Raw genomic sequence first — 17,318 nt, forward strand, 5'->3', positions numbered from 1 at the left:
GTTACAGGCACATTAATGGCTTTTTTTTTTTATATAAAATTCACAGGATGAGGTTGTATGTAAGTGGGATGCCAATTTATTGTAAATCTACAACATCCTTGTTTAATTCAAATACATTTAGTCAACAGATTTACTCTAAACTATGAGTACATACATATGGTGCAAACTTAGACCACTGCTTTAACCCATTGATTACTTTTAAGCTAATTTTTAATTCATCGATTGATCCTGAATCCCGCCAATCGCACATTATCCAAGGGGGAAAAAAAAAAAAAAAAAAAAAGTAGAAATACTTCCTTAAATCTCTTTATTGAAATACATTTGTTTATTTTTTCACAAGTTTCCTGTACGACAGTGATAAAACACAAGGCATGACCATTTTGATCTGTATATTAACAAACACTAAAAAAACAAACAACAAAACCTTCAATTTAAAACAGCACCCAAAATGCCCAATATTACTTTAAAATATGTAAAGAGAGCGAGCACATGAACCAACGAACATGACGTCGTTTCTATAACGCGAACCCAGAAGCCCAGGTAACATTCAGAATTCTAATATTGGTAAAAGATTTCTTTAACTGTACAGGTACAACCACGCTTCAAATGGTCCTGTTGTGTCATTAGATGCAGCTCCAAGCTTCTTAAGGGTATTTCTGCAAAGGGACAAGACAAAATCAGCAGGTGATGATTCAGTTATTTCATTTATTTATTTATTTATTTTTAAATAAATGAGGCATCGTGATGTAAACTTCTCCTTACAGAAAACCGCCACGCATCAACAATTACACGATGTTTATTACTTATGCGTGATTAACGTCAGAGACACGGTCATGGAAAATGAATCGACACCTTCTGGCTGATCAGAATAGAGAATTTAAAAGCACCGTGGTATAAAAAGCTCAAGTCTGAAGCGCGAAACTTGATAACGAAGACAATTGTCATTTCAATTCAATCTTAAAATCGAAACCTCATACACGCACATCCATGATGCTGTAAATCCAGTTCAGAAGCTGTCGGACATCAGTGTAAACTCCAGGTTGGTTTTTACGAGCACAACCGCCTCCCCAGCTAACCACACCCACCAACTGCCACCGGGACGACAGGAACACCAGCGGACCCCCGCTATCCCCCTACAGAGAGACAAAGATTTGGATACAATCCAGTCAGTAAAGGTTTCATTTTGTTTTATTAAGTATACTTACTGCAAGATCATCCACAAAACTCTAAAACAAGGTTACATAAGAATCTACTCAAGAAATAAAACACCGAGTCATGCAGTTCGAGTAAAACGATCAATGGTAGGGTTGCGTTACTGTTACTGCCTCAAAGTTGATTAATCACCTATAGCAGCACATCCTGAAGTATTTTATTAATCCGCCACCTTCTGACCAATCGGATTAGAGAATTCAATCCTGTGCTACATAGAAGAAGAGCTCATCACCTGACAGGAATCAACACCTCCCTTCAGAAAGCCAGCGCACAGCATTCTGGGAGTGACGCCCGAACCGTAGACGGACGCGTTCGAGCATACGGATCGGTCGATCAAAGGAACCGTGGCTTTCTGCAGAACATTTGACAGATGACCTGAGGGTGAGATACCAGAGAATGAATAGAGTTGAAAAACAAGCAGTCTTACACATTTTCTTAGTTATTATGCAAATCTATACAAACAAAAATATACATTTTTTCCATATGGAAATGATCGCTCTTATTTTTAAGCTCCATCCACTTACCCTTCTCTTGTTGTACACCCCACCCAGTCACAACAAGTTCTTCCCCTGGCATGATTGACAGCTGGTATGGGGGCAGGCAGACTGGATGGATGGAGGCTGCAGGAAGAAATGGGATGTTTTAAACTCTTGATGGATACTTATAGCTTGCAATTTATTTTATTTATTTATTTATTTTTTTAAGTAAATGAATTTCCAGATGGAATAACACCACCACAGCTAGAGTTTGTGTTAATATCAGTTTGTGGTCATTTACAACTTGGTGCAAGTGTTTAGCTGGAGCTTTCTTCCTTAAGAAAAATTAAATAATTCTACACAATTTTCTATGTTCAGTTGTAAGCCGTCCCCAACTACTATTAGTTCTTGAAATTCTTAACATTTGGACAGACACCCACTGATGTAGGAGCCAGAAAAAACAAACTAAAACAACCAACTTTTAACGATATCCAGTGGCAGTACTACAAAGAGATGGATGAAGTGATGGAAGCTACACCTCCAGGAAGAACATCAGAGGCGAGTCGGACCATGGCGATGTCGTAGTCACGCGACACAGAGTTGTAAGCTGGGTGTAGCAGGATGCTTTCCACCGACACAGCCCCAGACGAAGTCATGTAGGTTTGGCCTAAAACCACCCTCCACTGGCTCAGTTCTTTGTTTCTTCTGAGAGAGAGAGAGAGAGAGAGAGAGAGAGAGAGAGAGAGAGAGAGAGAGAGAGAGAGAGAGAATCGTATAGGAGACCAGTTTATTGGTAACTTGGGTCGTATACAGTTTATCTACATTTACAGTAGGGGCGTAAGAGAATACGAATACGTTATTTGGAACGAACATCATGATAATGTGATCGTTCTAAAGAGATACAAATACAGATGCGAATACAAGGCACACCGCTATTTATTTTTACAGAATGCTTTGATAAAGGTTCACAGAGCATGTGGTCTAGACTACAGGTGCATGCTGGGACTGGGATCCTGTGGGACGCACAAAACGTTTCTGCTTTCCTGCAGGTGAGTGGGAAAAAAAAAACAAAGACCATTTACAGCCTTCACTCATCCTTATTAACTGCCTGGTCATGATCACACTGGTTTCAATTTGACTAGTTTGTTTTCTATTTTGGGAACCAACTAAATGTGTTAGATTATCAACTCCCAGGGTCAAATGTATTTATTTGTTTATTTTAGGCCACACCTACTTTGGGTGTCAATACAACTAGAAATACAGATACATGAAGCACTAAACCAATACAGATGGTATCATCCTAGTTTACATTCACAGCGGTGTGTGTGTACACATCAGATACACACCCAGCGAAGCAGTGAGCGGCGCTGATTATCCATCGTGTCGAGATTAGCGATCCTCCACATGAATGCTGCGTGTCCCATTGCACACTAACTTGCCATGGCCACGATTCTATTGTTGTGTCCTTACCACCAAGGATCCGATCTTCACCAACCACCTCACCACAGTCTACACACACACACACACACACACACACACACACACCCCCCATTTCCAATGCGAGTTCACAATCAAATCCAACTATTTCAATGAAGTCTGTACATGGGTTGAGTTTTAACATTAACCCCCACACACTCATGTACCTGAGCAGGACAGCGATATTACCGAGCCAGACACACACTGATCTCTGAAAGAACACACCACATTGAGAAGTTCAGAGAAACTGCATCAACACCGTGGATCATTAAAATACGAGGTCAAATGAGCTGTACCTCATACGGAGTACATTCTGAATGTTTGCACTTGCTTCTTGGTCTTCGCTATTGACGACACTGAACGCAGTCTGTAGGTCAGGATGCAGACTCCTCACGGGAACTTGTATACTCCGTGGGCTCCTACGACAAAAAAAAACAAACAAAAAAAAAAAGGACGGAAATTTACACTCGTGCATCAGAATGTTCCAAACTCCGCAAACTACAGTATCGCTGAGTTTTAAATGCAAACACACACGCCGACCGTCATGAGTTCAACTTGACTACTGGGTAAAGATGCAAATTCCACCATGTGGATAATCAGCTGGCTTTCATCCATCATCCAGCTCAAAGTAATCAGACTTCTTTTGTGTCTCGAGTTGGAACGTATCTGAGCTGGCGTACAAATTTTCCCACCAACAGGCTGAATGTCAATTACTGTCCCACTACAATCATCAGGAGACTCAGTTTTGACTTACTGTAAATCACAAACACCAGCATGCAGAGAAAGGTAAATGGCACACTTATATAGTGCCTTTATCCAAAGCGCTTTACACTGTCTCATTCACACACCCCAATGGTAGCAGAGCTGCCATGCAAGGCGCTAACTTGCCATCGGGAGCAACTTGGGGTTCAGTGTCTTGCCTAAGGACACTTCGGCATGTGGAATCACGTGGGCCGGGAATCGAACCACCAACACTACGATTAGTGAACAATCCGCTCTACCACCTGAGTCACAGCCGTCCCAAGGTACTTCTTTTTGTAGCTGTGTATGGAATTTGAGTCTCACACACACGTATTTTGTGGATTTGTATGACTTGGATTACCAAACTTTAGCATGTGTCTATGTGTACTTACTGTGTATAACCCAGTTGCTGGCAGGCTAATCGAGTGTATTGGGTTCTCCAGTTGTCTGCACATACAGTGCTCCATGTTTCATTGTTAGCAAAAACCTGTAGAATCAAACTTTCACCCATCAACCTCACTACACACACACACACACACACACACACACACACACACACACACACACACCTGGATACACCTGGTGGACAGTCTTTAAACTGATTTACTGGTTTTGGTTGTGAGCACGTACCCGTATGCGTGGTGTTGATCCTCAGGCTGGACACACAGTTGAGCTCGTCCTCTCCAGCGTCACAGTCGAACTTCCCATCGCACGCATTTACGATGGGAACGAATGCCAGAGACTGAGCGCAGAAGTAAAACTTTGAGTTTATGTGTCTGATGACTGAGAGAAAATATGGGAGAGACAGACACAGCTACATTTCACCAAGGTCAGATATATATATATATTTTTTATCTGTTTATAGTTACATTTACGAGTTATTCCCTCAACAGCTTCTTATTTACAAAGAAAGAGTTCTGTCCTGAAGATGTCTGAAAACTTACAGCTTTACGTCTGACTGTTACAAAGTGCCGACACTGGAGACTCCTTCCATAAAATGTGGAACCCCCCCCAATCTCTTCACTAGATCAACAAATGCATTTAATTTAAGTAAATAAATACCACGTGTGCAGTCCAGGTACCTGTGAATGAGCAGTTACTACAGAAACGATAACGTATTAGAATGAGCACATTAATGACAATTTAAAAAAAAAGATCCCTTGGATCAAAAATTGAGAATTTCAACACTAGTGGGGTTTAACAAGCAATAAATCCTGTAAAGTTTCTCAGTATCAACCCTGCTGCTGTAGAACACCAAACTTAGTCCTGTACTGACAACAAAGCTTCACTAGTAAATTGTTGGTCCTGGAGACGACGACGACCACCACGACGACCACCACCACCACCACCACACACTTTCATAAAGATATGGCCACATATCCTCGGCCATACTGAATAGATAAAGCATAAAAAGAAGTTCCTAAACATCTTGAGTTACAAGTACATTAACAAAATTACAAACTGGTCCTTTACCACAGTGGGATCAAGTGACTAATCTAATCTAACAGAATATAAAAATATTTAGCATTGATATTCTTACTGTAGTGTAGTCCCAGTGCCAGGAATAATAACATGAGCAGCACACAGCAGATGATCAGAGCAAACCTCAGCCTCTTCTTCCTCTCTGTCTGCAACTTTGATAACCTTCTCGACTGCACAGGCATGGCCCACTGTGTGTATGTGTGTTACAAAAATATCAAAATATCCAATCACTTAAAATGGAGAAACATCTGTAATTCCTATGTGTTTTCCCAGATATACCCATGCAACACTCACCTTTTTTTTGTTTGCTTGTTTGTTGTAAATAAATTAAAAAGAAGAAAAAAAAAAAAAGTCTGTATGTGTGTGGGGTAGAGCATGTGCATGTGGACCACAGCATATCTACCTGAAAGACACCCTTGACCAATCAGAATGCATGGATGACCTATAACATCACCTGTGCATAGGTGTTCTGAATAAGCCTTGATGAACTGAAGTTGGTTCTAATGGTTAATTAGAGATGAGCTGCAGTGTTAGTGAGAGTCATGTGACTTTACGGGTTCAGTCCAGTAGACAGACTAAATGCTAAGTGTTATAAGAGTAATAAAAGGCAAATCAAATCGCAAATCAGGCTTTTTAAAGAGTAATACCTATTTATCAGACTAATAAGTATTGCATTGCTAGCCTTTGTTTATTGTATAAATAATAATTTTGGTTATGTCAGTGGTAACAGGAACTAACTCATTTTTTTCAGACGTCAAATATAAATATAAACTAATAAAAGTTTGTAAATTTAATTACAAAAATATTGTAACTGTTGGTGGGTTGCTGTGGTAAAAGAGGAGTCAAACACATTGGGAAATAATCAACAACAGGGTTGTTTGACATGACACGTAGTCCATTTAAAGTCCACTTTTTATCCATTTGTAATTACATTTAACGTCCATGAAACAAAAAACAAGTGAACACAAGTCAAAATAAAAGACTTTTCCATGTTGGAACACTTCCTGACACTGGAGACTCCTTCCATAAATATTCCTTCTTATGGAAAACATAACCGTATCAACAGGCAAGCACTGCTCTCAAATGACAGCATGCTATTAATCTTTCTATTATTGGTCTTAGGCTAAATGAAGTGTCCGCCGTACAATTCAGTTAAACAAAATAAACAACAACAAACAAACAATAGGAATGAAGCAATGAAGCCTGCGCATGTCTCCAGCACAGCAGCAGATGGCAGCACGTATAACTTCTGAATTCTAGTTGTTTGTATGCATTAATGACTTTAGGTGACACGCACAGCTCTGATCACACACATGAAAATCACAAAGAGTTAAAATAATAATAATTAATAACCTGTTGTAAGGAAGGAAAACTTCACACTACGAGTGATTCCTCCCTTACCACATATAGAGTTAATATGATCTTGGAGTTCGTGCTCTCGTTTTAAACAAAACAAAACAAAACAAAAAAAAGGATTCAGGAACACAGTGATACTGTTCTACTAATGAGGCCTAGCTGAGGAAGTCACAGCAGCCCCTATGTTTTTGATGCGGGCACCTATGAATGTTAGGAGAGATATCACAGAACCGGTCTAACATCAGAGAAAACAATGTGTACTCTGTGATCCATGTGACTAAGGAATGTACTGATAGGCGCGTGTGTGTGTGTGTGTGTGTGTGCATGCATGTTTCAAATAAAAGCAGTTCATCTTCTGCTAGGGTTACTGATCAGAAGGTCGGGGGTTCAAGCCCCAGCACTGCCAAGCTGCCACTGTTGGGCCCTTGAGCAAGGCCCTTAACCCTCTCTGCTCCAGGGGGCGCTGTATCATGGCTGACCCTGTGCTCTGACCCCAACTTCCTGACATGATATGCGAAGAAAAATAATTTCACTGTGCTGTAACGTATACGTGATTAATAAAGACTCGTTATCATTCTTCGTTTATAATAACAGCAACTCGGACAGCAGTTTGAGCTTTCTGAGGTTTATATTAACGCTCTTGTCCTAATACATTGTTGTTTCCATCGTAACTGCTCATTCACAGGGACCGGCACGACAGACACACCACATAATCAAAGTCTAATTCTAAACAAATGGTTATGTAACAAATCGGAACGTGTCATCATTCATATGGTGACTTTTTCTGTACGCAGACGTTTATATCACATGGAAGGAGTCTCCAGTGTCAGCGCTTTGTAACAGTCTGAGGGTTAAGCTGTGACTTAAACTTGTCCCGACCTTTTCAGGACGGAGGAATTTACGCTCTGAAGCAGCATGACAAGTCTTATTCATTCTATAAATGGAATTTTTTTATTTAAAAAAAACCCTGATTAAGAGAATCAGAACACTTCTGGAACGTTCTGTCAGGAAAGTATGTTCAGGGTGTACCGTTGCCTCTAACAACACCACACGGAGTGTTTAATCTAACTTAAATCATCTGCCCGTTTTTATGTAGTTGATAATAATAATAATTCAGATGCTAGTCATCAGTTCGCCAAGTGTTTGACTGTGATGCTGTGACCCCTCAATAAAAATGGGTCACTTCTGGGCAGAGCCATACTGTATGTGTATGTGTGTGGGCACACCTTCGATTTTTATTTATTTATTTATTTATTTATTTTGCAGATTGAAGCAAACTTTGTGACCACACGGTGCTCGTCAAACCAGTCTGACGAGACAGGAGGACAATGACGGAGCGAGGAAAGTAGGATAATTAAGGAAGCATTGGCTGTGTTGTAATGATGATGGTTGACACTGTGAGGTAGATGAGAGAGCAGAAAGCAGTAAAGGGGGAGTGAGAGAGAGAGAGAGAGAGAGAGAGAGAGAGAGAGAGAGAGAGAGAGAGAGAGAGAGAGAATATTTAATTCAAAGCTTTTAAACACTTTTTTTTTTTTAAACTTGCTGATGGAGAACACAGAAGTGAACGTAGAGGTACGTGACATATGACATATAGCAACAAGGTGTATCTCAGAAGTACTTATTCAGTAATTGTGCTATTCTGCTTCTTCTTCTTCTTCTTATTATTATTATTATTATTATTATTATTATTAATATTATTATTGTTATTATTATTTTGGTTCAGAGTCTTCAGTATGTTGCATGTTGGAAATTTACATATAAATTAAAAAAAACAATAAAAAAGTACCTACCCTAAAGAAACCTTTGTAAAAAAAAAAAATATATATATATATATATTTAAAATAAATTTTAAAAAAGGAAGCGGATTTTGGACAAATCATTTACTCTCATTTGAATTGAATCCAATATTTCCATAGTGCTGTTTTTATGTATTTATTTTGAATAGATTTTAAAGATTCCTTTTCCTTCTCTCAAAATCTATTACAAAGCTGGTTTCAATACACAAGTGCCAAGTGTGATTTGGTGTCTTTTAAAACATGTAGTGTAGATGTATTTGAGTTTTTAGGCTGTATTTGTGGTGCTGTAATTCAACGCGGCCCTCAGTTGGAGGCTGATGTCATGCTGGTACAGCTTTGTAAAACAAAAACAATTTTTTTTTTTTAAAGAACATGGAAACAAAAGCTACTTATCATAATTACCGCTGATGAGGTAAAAGCTAACATGTAAAGCCTTAGAGTTTTATAAAACAGCTAAAGATAAGCAGTATTTATTAGGAGGATAATCTCAGGATTCACACATCTATTTATTTTATTTTAATGTGCAAAAAAAAAGAAGAAAAAAAGATAAAAAATAATAAAAGCAGAATTAGTATTCATTTTCACTCATCCAACACATAGTCACTCTTAGTAATAAAGTAAAAGGCAAAAAATGACCCCAAAAAAACAAGAAGTGCAAAGATTTTGCCGCTTTCTGCACTTTTACCTCAGATTTACCTTGAAGATGAATTCATATTATTTTTAGAAGTGTACCTCAAGATCGGAAATATCTGAAATGCCACAAAACACTGGCTAAGTTTAGCATTTTTATTACACTTTCATCACATTATCCCGGTCCCAGAAATGCAAAAAGCACTAACAACCAGCCGTAAAACAATCCCAAACAGACATATTTAACCTATTGAAAAAACCACCTAAATGTGACTAGCTTAGCAAAGTAAACCAATAGAGGCTAGATGTTAGCTTTGCTATCTTGCTTGCTAGCATTGTTATAAGTGTTCATCTACACATTAGAGGCGAGAATACACGAGAATTCTATGATATTAGTTCAAAATTGGGTCATTCTTTCATGTACAATTGCTAAGAGATCCTTGCTATTTGCTTTTTGCTAGTTTGTCAACATGTGTGGTTGCTAATGCTTTTAATGCTAGCAAGAAGGAATATCGATTGTCGCTTTCAGGTTGAGCACAGCTCTTCAGATATTGAGATTAATATAGAATTTCCGAAGTTAGCCAGCTGATATTAGAAATATCCTAAAATAAAGATTGCTAGCTAATCTTGGAAAAAACAACAACATCGCAGTCACTGATTCTTGAGTTTTTGTAGAAGTATGCACTCCCTACTGTGTTTGGATTTGTTTTGATTCTTCACGTTGCCTTAGGAGCAGAAGTGGGATTTGATACCCGTTTGAATGATACTCACTAGTTTTGTTGGTACTAATCACAGTACCTCAGACAGAGCTGTGTGCATTGTGACTGTAAACATGTACACATTACATGTACAAGTGTGATACAATTTAATGCAGGTTTGTTTATTTCCACATCAAAACCAGACCCATGTAACCTCACACACACACACACACACACACACACACACACACACACACACACACATGCACACACACGTCAAGGTCAATAGTGATATTATAGCTAATATTATAGTTTATTGTCTTATGAGAGATGGCTGGTGCAAATACTTCAGAGTACACACACATCCTATACACGTTCACACACTCACAATCTTCTGTGGTAGATTATATTGTGGAATGTCCAAAACTAGTTACGTTATAGCATAAGAACTGTAAACAGTCGTTCCGTCACCAGCCTCATTTCTCTCTCTCTCTCTCTCTCTCTCTCTCTCTCTCTCTCTCTCTCTCTCTCTCTCTCTCTCTCTCTCTCAAAGTTAAGTAGACGAAACCCACTAAAACTGTAAACTCATAGGAGTGTGAACTCACCTTTGTTGACGGAAAACGCACCGAAAGTTATGATGCCCTCAGTCTGTTAGTCTTAAATTATGTCGAGCATCTGCCGTACAAGTGTATGAGCTGTTACTATAGAAATAATAAGTTGACTCTTAAAATGTATTCACAAAGTTCCTAGGGGAAGGAAGTCCAATGTTTGGGGGCTATGGCATTACAGATCTGCCCTCATTGATATCAGTCTGATCTTAGGCACCACCAGTAGACCAGTATTGGTTGGCCTGAGACTTTGTGCAGGGGTGTAAGGCTGTCGGAGCTAGAGAAATAAGCTGGGTGATGCCATGTATTGCATTGTACCTCAGTTTAAAAGTACCTCAGCTGTTCCTCTGGTGGAATGCGTCATTTTCTTGTACAGCCGTCCATCTCTACTGATCAATTAACCAGTGAACCTTAAGAACCAAGAGTGTTACAAACCCTGCTAGTTGTGATTTGGACTTAACTGTGTCCAGTAACTGTGTTCAAGTTCAGAACCTGAAGGTTATCAGCAGTTCTGCAGATTCAGAATTGGAATTTGTTATCGATGAAAAATGTCTGACAGATTGTAAATCTAAAAGATGAATGTAATGTAAAACATAAAGGATTCTTCCTACTCATCCAATTGGGATGGCCAAATATACTAAGGTTGTACCAGTTTGAAATACTACTACTAGAGCATCTGGAGCAACGGCAGACATACTGCATCATATAAAGTTTTTTTTTTTTGTTTGTTTGTTTGTTTGTTTGTTTGTTTGTTTGTTTCACATTTCTCAGCATGGCGAGAACCCACCACCATACTACCTGGTGGTGAAGCCTAGTTGTCCTCCACCTCCATATGCAATGGTCCAGCCGTTACCGAGCACCCCTCCAGTTGTTCCTTACTCCAACCAACCTCTTCCTCAATTACTTGCTCCTCATGTGCCTCAACGAGTTATCACTACCATAGAACAAGGTCAACCAGGTTGTATACACATACACACTCCACATACACACTCCACACGAGCACAATGATATAAAAATATGCGTGAATCATAGAGCTACGAGTCATGACTTGAATAGGTGATTGGATGGATGGATGGATGGATGGATAGATAGAGGTGGATGAATTGAATGGATACTGTAGATAGATTGGGTTTCCGGATGAATGGATGGATGGATGGATGGATGTCCAAACAATGGAAAGATACCTCAATCTTACTTAATGAACAGCGTTAAACATTTTCCACATTGGGCTGAAGTGCTACATTTCATTATGTTCCATTATCCATATTGTAATCCGTCCCTGTTTGCAGACCCGAGGCAGAGCAGACTGGTGGTGACACGACATAAAAAAGCTCGCTGCTATGGAGGCTCAGGAGGCTCTCTTCTTATTTTACTTTTTACTGGAATTGTAATCTGGCTGGGAGGTATAAAAACATTTCACACCGTACTGTAATGTACAGGACATACAGTATGAGATCAATAGTACTAACGCTCACGGTCATGTCTACTTCTGAACTTCAGCTCATGATGAAGTGCATGCTGTTGTGTAATATTGATAACCTGTGTCCTGCAGTGCGATACGGCGTGTCAGTGATGTCCAGAGGGAAGTCTGACACGTGTCCGCCCAATACCGTCGTCTGTGACGGGCATACCGATTGCCAAAAGGGCAGCGACGAGACGATCTGCGGTCCGTCTCAATCAAACTGTAACTGCCGATCAAAGGCGTAGCATACAGATAGCGGTGTGTTATGACGAGAAAGCTGAAAGATGCGAATGCGCTTGTTTTCACAGTGAGGTTTGGAGAAGGAAATGAACTGCAGGTCATGACTTCAAACTCCAGCGGCTTCCTTCCCATTTGCTACGCTGACTGGAATCACAGCCTGGCTACCCAGACCTGTCAACAACTCGGGTTCAGAGGGTGTGTAAAAATCACTACATCAGTATGTTTACATTGCAGTTGTATACGACAGGTGGCACGGTGGAGTTGCTACCTCTCAGTCCCCGGATCCCTGGTTTAATCCTGAACTTGGTAGTCTTTCTAGTAGTAGTCTTTCTTTCATAATAGTGCTATAAAAATACAACAGATGTTAATCTGTGTGTGTGTGTGTGTGTGTGTGTGTGTGTGTGTGTGTGTGTGTGTGTGTGTGTGTTTGTGTGTGTGTGTTTTTTCTACAGAAGTTACAAGTATGGAGGCTTAACATCCACCTCAAAATCATTCCTCTTTGTGACCTCTGAATCTTCAGACACCATACAGGGAAAGGTGAACGTTGGGTAAGAGCTGTAGAGAAGTTTCTAGAAGCCAATTTGGCCCTAAATATGTAGAACTGAAACTAGTAAGCCATACTTGCTGATCTGTAAACACGTGTTGGCTATTCTCCAAAAAGTCCCCAAAGTATTTTATTCCTCTTACACCACAGCATTTTAGTCATTTTTTTAGTAATAAAAAAACGACATATTATTTATCCTTTTAGAGTTACATTTAAACAAGTTGAACTCCTGTTATCAATTACGTGTACAGCTGTAAAGCAGCCGTTCTGTTGAGTAAACAGCTCCTTACCAACAATGATACTTTTTCATTTGTTAAACAGTAACAAGTTGTTAATCCGCTTGTTATTAGTCTTGGATTTTGTGATGTGACACACATACATGTCCCTAGAAAACATATTAATATAAACTTGTCATTAAAATACAGCCATCACTACTGTCGGAGGTAATTGATTTAAGAGTGAATAGATCTGGTATAATATTGTATATTGGTATAATAATCACCACAGCCAGATCAGGAGTCCTTATTTTGCTATTTTAATCGCATGCATGCGTGTTTAACTGCCTCGCTTCCGGTGTTTTTGGCAGCACAATGTGTCCTGGTGAACAGGCAACATTTCTCCAATGTACTGGTGAGTGTTTCATTATAAAAGCTCTTACAGCTTCAGTACACTTATGTGTGTATTTCTAAAAACATTGGTTTGCTTATGTCTTTGTCATTGAGACTGCGGGCTTCCGAGGACCAGCTCCCGGATCATCGGAGGCAGTGTGGCGACTCCGGGACTCTGGCCATGGCAGGCCAGCCTGCATTTCGAGGGTTCTCATGTGTGCGGAGGGTCAGTGGTGTCACAAGATTTCATAGTGAGTGCTGCACACTGCTTTCCCAGGTAGGAAGAAGGTGTTAGTCGTTCAACCTAATGGATGGATGGAGGGGTGGATGGATTGACTGAATGGATGAATACATTAATGGATGGATGGATGAATCAAGTGAATGGATTGATTGGCGGAATGGGTGAATACATGGATAATCAACTGGATGGATGGATGGATGGATAGATGGATGGATTGATCAAATGGATGGATCGATGGATCAACTGAATATATTGATTGACTGAATGAGTACATTGATGAATGGATGGATGAATGAATGGATGGATGGAGGGATGGAGGGATGAAGGGATAGATGGATAAATTCAATGGCTTGATTGACTGAGTACATGGATGGTGGATGAATGAATGGATGGATGAATGGATGGATGGATGGGGGATAGATGGAGCAACTGAATATATTGAATGAATGAGTACATGGATGGATGGATGGATGGCTTGCTCAACTAGATGGATGGATGGATGATGGATGGCTGGATGGATGGATGGATGGATGAAGGGATAGATGGATCAACTCAATGGCTTGATTGACTGAGTACATGTATGGATGGTTGGATGGTTGAATGAATGGATGGACTGAATAGGTACATGAATGGTATGGGTGTAGGGATGGAAGGATAGATGGATGGACTTAATGAATGAGATGGATGGATGAAATGATGTTCTATTTTTCCATCCTTTCAGTGACCCTGCTTCCTGGCAGTTGGCTGTTAACTGGCGTGTGTACCTGGGCGTGGAGTCACAGTACATGCTGCCGCCTCCGCATTACGTAGCTGACATCATTATACACGAGTCGTACAACCCCAACACACACGACAACGACGTCGCGCTGCTCAAACTCACCCAGCCCATCAACTTCACTGGTCAGTACACACACATACACACACACACACACACATGCACACACACACACACACACACACGACACATGCACACACACAACACACACACACATTACACAACATGTGTATTAAAAGTGTGTGCTGATTGTGTGTCCAAACTGCTGTTGTAGGATCGGTCCAGCCTGTCTGTCTCCCTGCGTTTGACCAGGTTATTTCTACAGACACACAATGCTGGATAACAGGATTTGGAACAACACAGGAAGGAGGAGGTGTGTGTGTGTGTGTGTGTGTGTGTGTGTGTGCACTATAAGTGAAGAGTCAATATTAAATTAATGTATTGTGCTCTTTGTGAGAAATTCAAGCTTAGCGTGTTATTGCATGCATCTCTCTCTCCGTGTGTTTGTGTGTGTGTGTGTGTGTGTGTGTGTGTGTGTGTGTGTGTGTGTGTGTGTGTCCACAGCCCTTGGTTCCAGTCAGCTTATGGAGGTAGCAGTAGATATCATTGACACATCTGTGTGTAATGACGCCTACAAAGGACTCATCTCTAATGACATGCTGTGTGCAGGAGATATGGAAGGGGGGAGAGACGCCTGCCAGGTGACACACACACACACATACACACACACAAACACACACACACACACACACACTTTTTGTGAGGACCATTTTTTTCCTCAAGAAAGTCTACAGAAACATCTCTCCGTGTCTCTCTCTGTTCCTCTTTTCTCTCTCGTTCGGTCTGTCTCTTCCCTCTCTCTCTCTCTCTCTCTCTCTCTCTCTCTCTCTCTCTCACTCTCTCTCTCTCTCTCTCTCACTCTCTCTCTCTCTCTCTCTCTCTCTCTCTCTCTCTCGCTCTATAATAACTTGACCAAATGTAGGGAAATCTTTTGTATTTGATATTATGATATTTTTTAGAGACTGCATTTCTTCCACGTGTATTGTTTTTCTGTTCTAAGTTCTTTTGGTTCCTCTCTCTCTCTCTCTCTCTCTCTCTCTCTCTCTCTCTCTCTCTCTCTCTCTCTCTCTGCAGGGTGACAGTGGAGGTCCTCTGGTGTGTCAGGAGGAAGACGGGCGCTGGTACCTCTACGGCGTGACGAGCTGGGGGAGCGGGTGTGGCCGCGTGAACAGCCCGGGCGTCTACAGCAATGTTCACAGCCTTCTAGCGTGGATCCACAGCAAGATGGAGGTAAACACACACACACACACACACACACACACACACACACACACACACACACACACACACACATACAGAGATACATATATTAATATTATGGGAACCAAAGTTTTTCAGTCAGCAATTATAGTATTTGGTCGGCTAACGTAAAAGATTTTGTCTTGTAGATGAACATGTCTTTAGTACTATGGTCCTGGCTCATCTCCAGTGTTTGAATGATACCAAACCTCCCAGGAGTTCCAGCAGGAGGCGACGTTGCACAGAATAGGAATGTTGAGATGAACTTTGATAACAAATTGTCATTGCTATATGTTTTCTATGGATTTTTAAGTACTAGACTGTAAATTATGCTTACGGCCACGCCCCAAAATGACAGCGATTGGACAATGATTGCGTTTCAGTGTGGCCCGACGCTAACCGTAAGAGAAATTATAAAAGAGAACTTACTCAAAAACTATGTAGATTTAAGTTTGTTATAGGTCTGCTGTGGACCTATACTGCCCCCAGTGTTTATATTGATACTGCACCATGTGTATGTGTATTAATATTTAATTAAAAAAAAAAATTATTATGTTTGCTCACAAAATAAAAACGCAGGATGTGTAGTTAAAAGCGAGTCCACGAACAGGTGTCGCCAGCAGGTCCAAACTTACAATGGTCACTCTCGTGTCTGCATTCTTTGTCTTAACTTCACTGTAGTTACTGATTAATACACTTTTACTTTACATAACCGTTGATATATTTTTCACCCTTCTGTCGGTCTCTAACAGGAAGACAGGCCGTGAGGACACCGCTGTGGGACGTGGGAAGCACAAGCTTGACATCATGTCAGGACTGATCACTTATCACCAGGGATTGTTGTTGATGCTTTCTCCTTCGCACACGTGTTAAGACGTATCCCGTCACGGTGGTATTCACAATGCTTCTAAGCAAAATGAGGCTTCTTGGATATTACAGTGTATTCATGAGTACACAAGCAGCATCATTGTACTGTATTGTCTCGTAAGGCTCCTCCCACCTGTACCTTTGATTGGTGATCTGGTCTCCTCTGATTGGGTGATTAGTTTTGATAAGAATACGGACCTTCCTTGGGTCTGCGGTCGATGTGCTCTGCGGTCCCACTGCTTGCCCTCTAGTTGCACAATACCACGTTGGGATCATCTTAAACCAATAAAAGAAAGAAAAGTAGTATAACTCATCTAGATTTCCTTCATACAATCATACTGAATCGCCATGCAATCATTTCTGTCCCCGCGCCGTGACTGTGAGAAAGCCGCGCGCTTGGAACACTAAATAAATAAAGGCTTTCGTGTGAACGTATACGGTATGTCGTGACCCGAAGTGCTTTATTTTTCTCACGCCACATTCTCATTACCAATCGACTATTAACTATCAACTGACACAGCACACTTTTTAACCGTTTATCGCTACATTTAACGTATACATTTAAGGATACTGCTATGATAAGACGTAACTTAGCGTCAGGTAGCAAGAAGGAGCTGGAAGTTTCCGGCATTTCCCAGAATACAGAATTTGACGTGTGACTGGTTACACCTCCGTTATCTACGTACCGTCTATATCTACACCTGACGTTTCATCCGCCGTACAGTAAACGTAGCGTGTCGTCTGGTATGGGTATTTAATTTTCGTACCCACTACCCGTTACCTCGTAATAGCGCGTTCTGTATTTTC

At 40.6% G+C, this 17,318-nt stretch overlaps 2 protein-coding genes across 3 annotated transcripts; one reads left to right on the forward strand and one right to left on the reverse strand.

Annotated features, from left to right (window-relative positions):
- Positions 1 to 302: 302 nt before the first annotated feature.
- tmprss4b (transmembrane serine protease 4b) lies at positions 303 to 5,830 on the reverse strand. The gene is made up of 12 exons (XM_017459596.3): positions 5,682 to 5,830; positions 5,446 to 5,575; positions 4,536 to 4,688; positions 4,298 to 4,424; positions 3,461 to 3,583; positions 3,332 to 3,375; positions 3,035 to 3,197; positions 2,227 to 2,393; positions 1,737 to 1,832; positions 1,445 to 1,587; positions 984 to 1,133; positions 303 to 656 (listed from the first exon to the last, which is right to left on the reverse strand). The coding sequence occupies exons 2-12, from the start codon at positions 5,567 to 5,569 to the stop codon at positions 645 to 647; spliced, it is 1,302 nt and encodes a 433-aa protein (XP_017315085.1). The 5' UTR covers positions 5,570 to 5,575; positions 5,682 to 5,830; the 3' UTR covers positions 303 to 644.
- A 2,233-nt stretch (positions 5,831 to 8,063) lies between these two features.
- tmprss13b (transmembrane serine protease 13b) lies at positions 8,064 to 16,953 on the forward strand. 2 transcript variants are annotated; one of them, XM_047151937.2, is made up of 13 exons: positions 8,064 to 8,315; positions 11,247 to 11,424; positions 11,765 to 11,878; positions 12,028 to 12,141; positions 12,246 to 12,372; positions 12,630 to 12,725; positions 13,308 to 13,351; positions 13,444 to 13,606; positions 14,292 to 14,470; positions 14,620 to 14,718; positions 14,910 to 15,046; positions 15,480 to 15,635; positions 16,397 to 16,953. In XM_047151937.2, the coding sequence occupies exons 1-13, from the start codon at positions 8,289 to 8,291 to the stop codon at positions 16,409 to 16,411; spliced, it is 1,449 nt and encodes a 482-aa protein (XP_047007893.1). In that variant the 5' UTR covers positions 8,064 to 8,288; the 3' UTR covers positions 16,412 to 16,953. The 2 variants fall into 2 exon arrangements, with proteins under 2 accessions (XP_047007893.1, XP_017315082.1); XM_017459593.3 differs by having other exon boundaries at positions 8,065 to 8,315; positions 11,247 to 11,433.
- The last annotated feature ends 365 nt before the right edge of the window (positions 16,954 to 17,318 follow it).

This window comes from Ictalurus punctatus, chromosome 28 (genome assembly GCF_001660625.3).
Source record: "Ictalurus punctatus breed USDA103 chromosome 28, Coco_2.0, whole genome shotgun sequence".
Classification (NCBI taxonomy): Eukaryota; Metazoa; Chordata; class Actinopteri; order Siluriformes; family Ictaluridae; genus Ictalurus; species Ictalurus punctatus.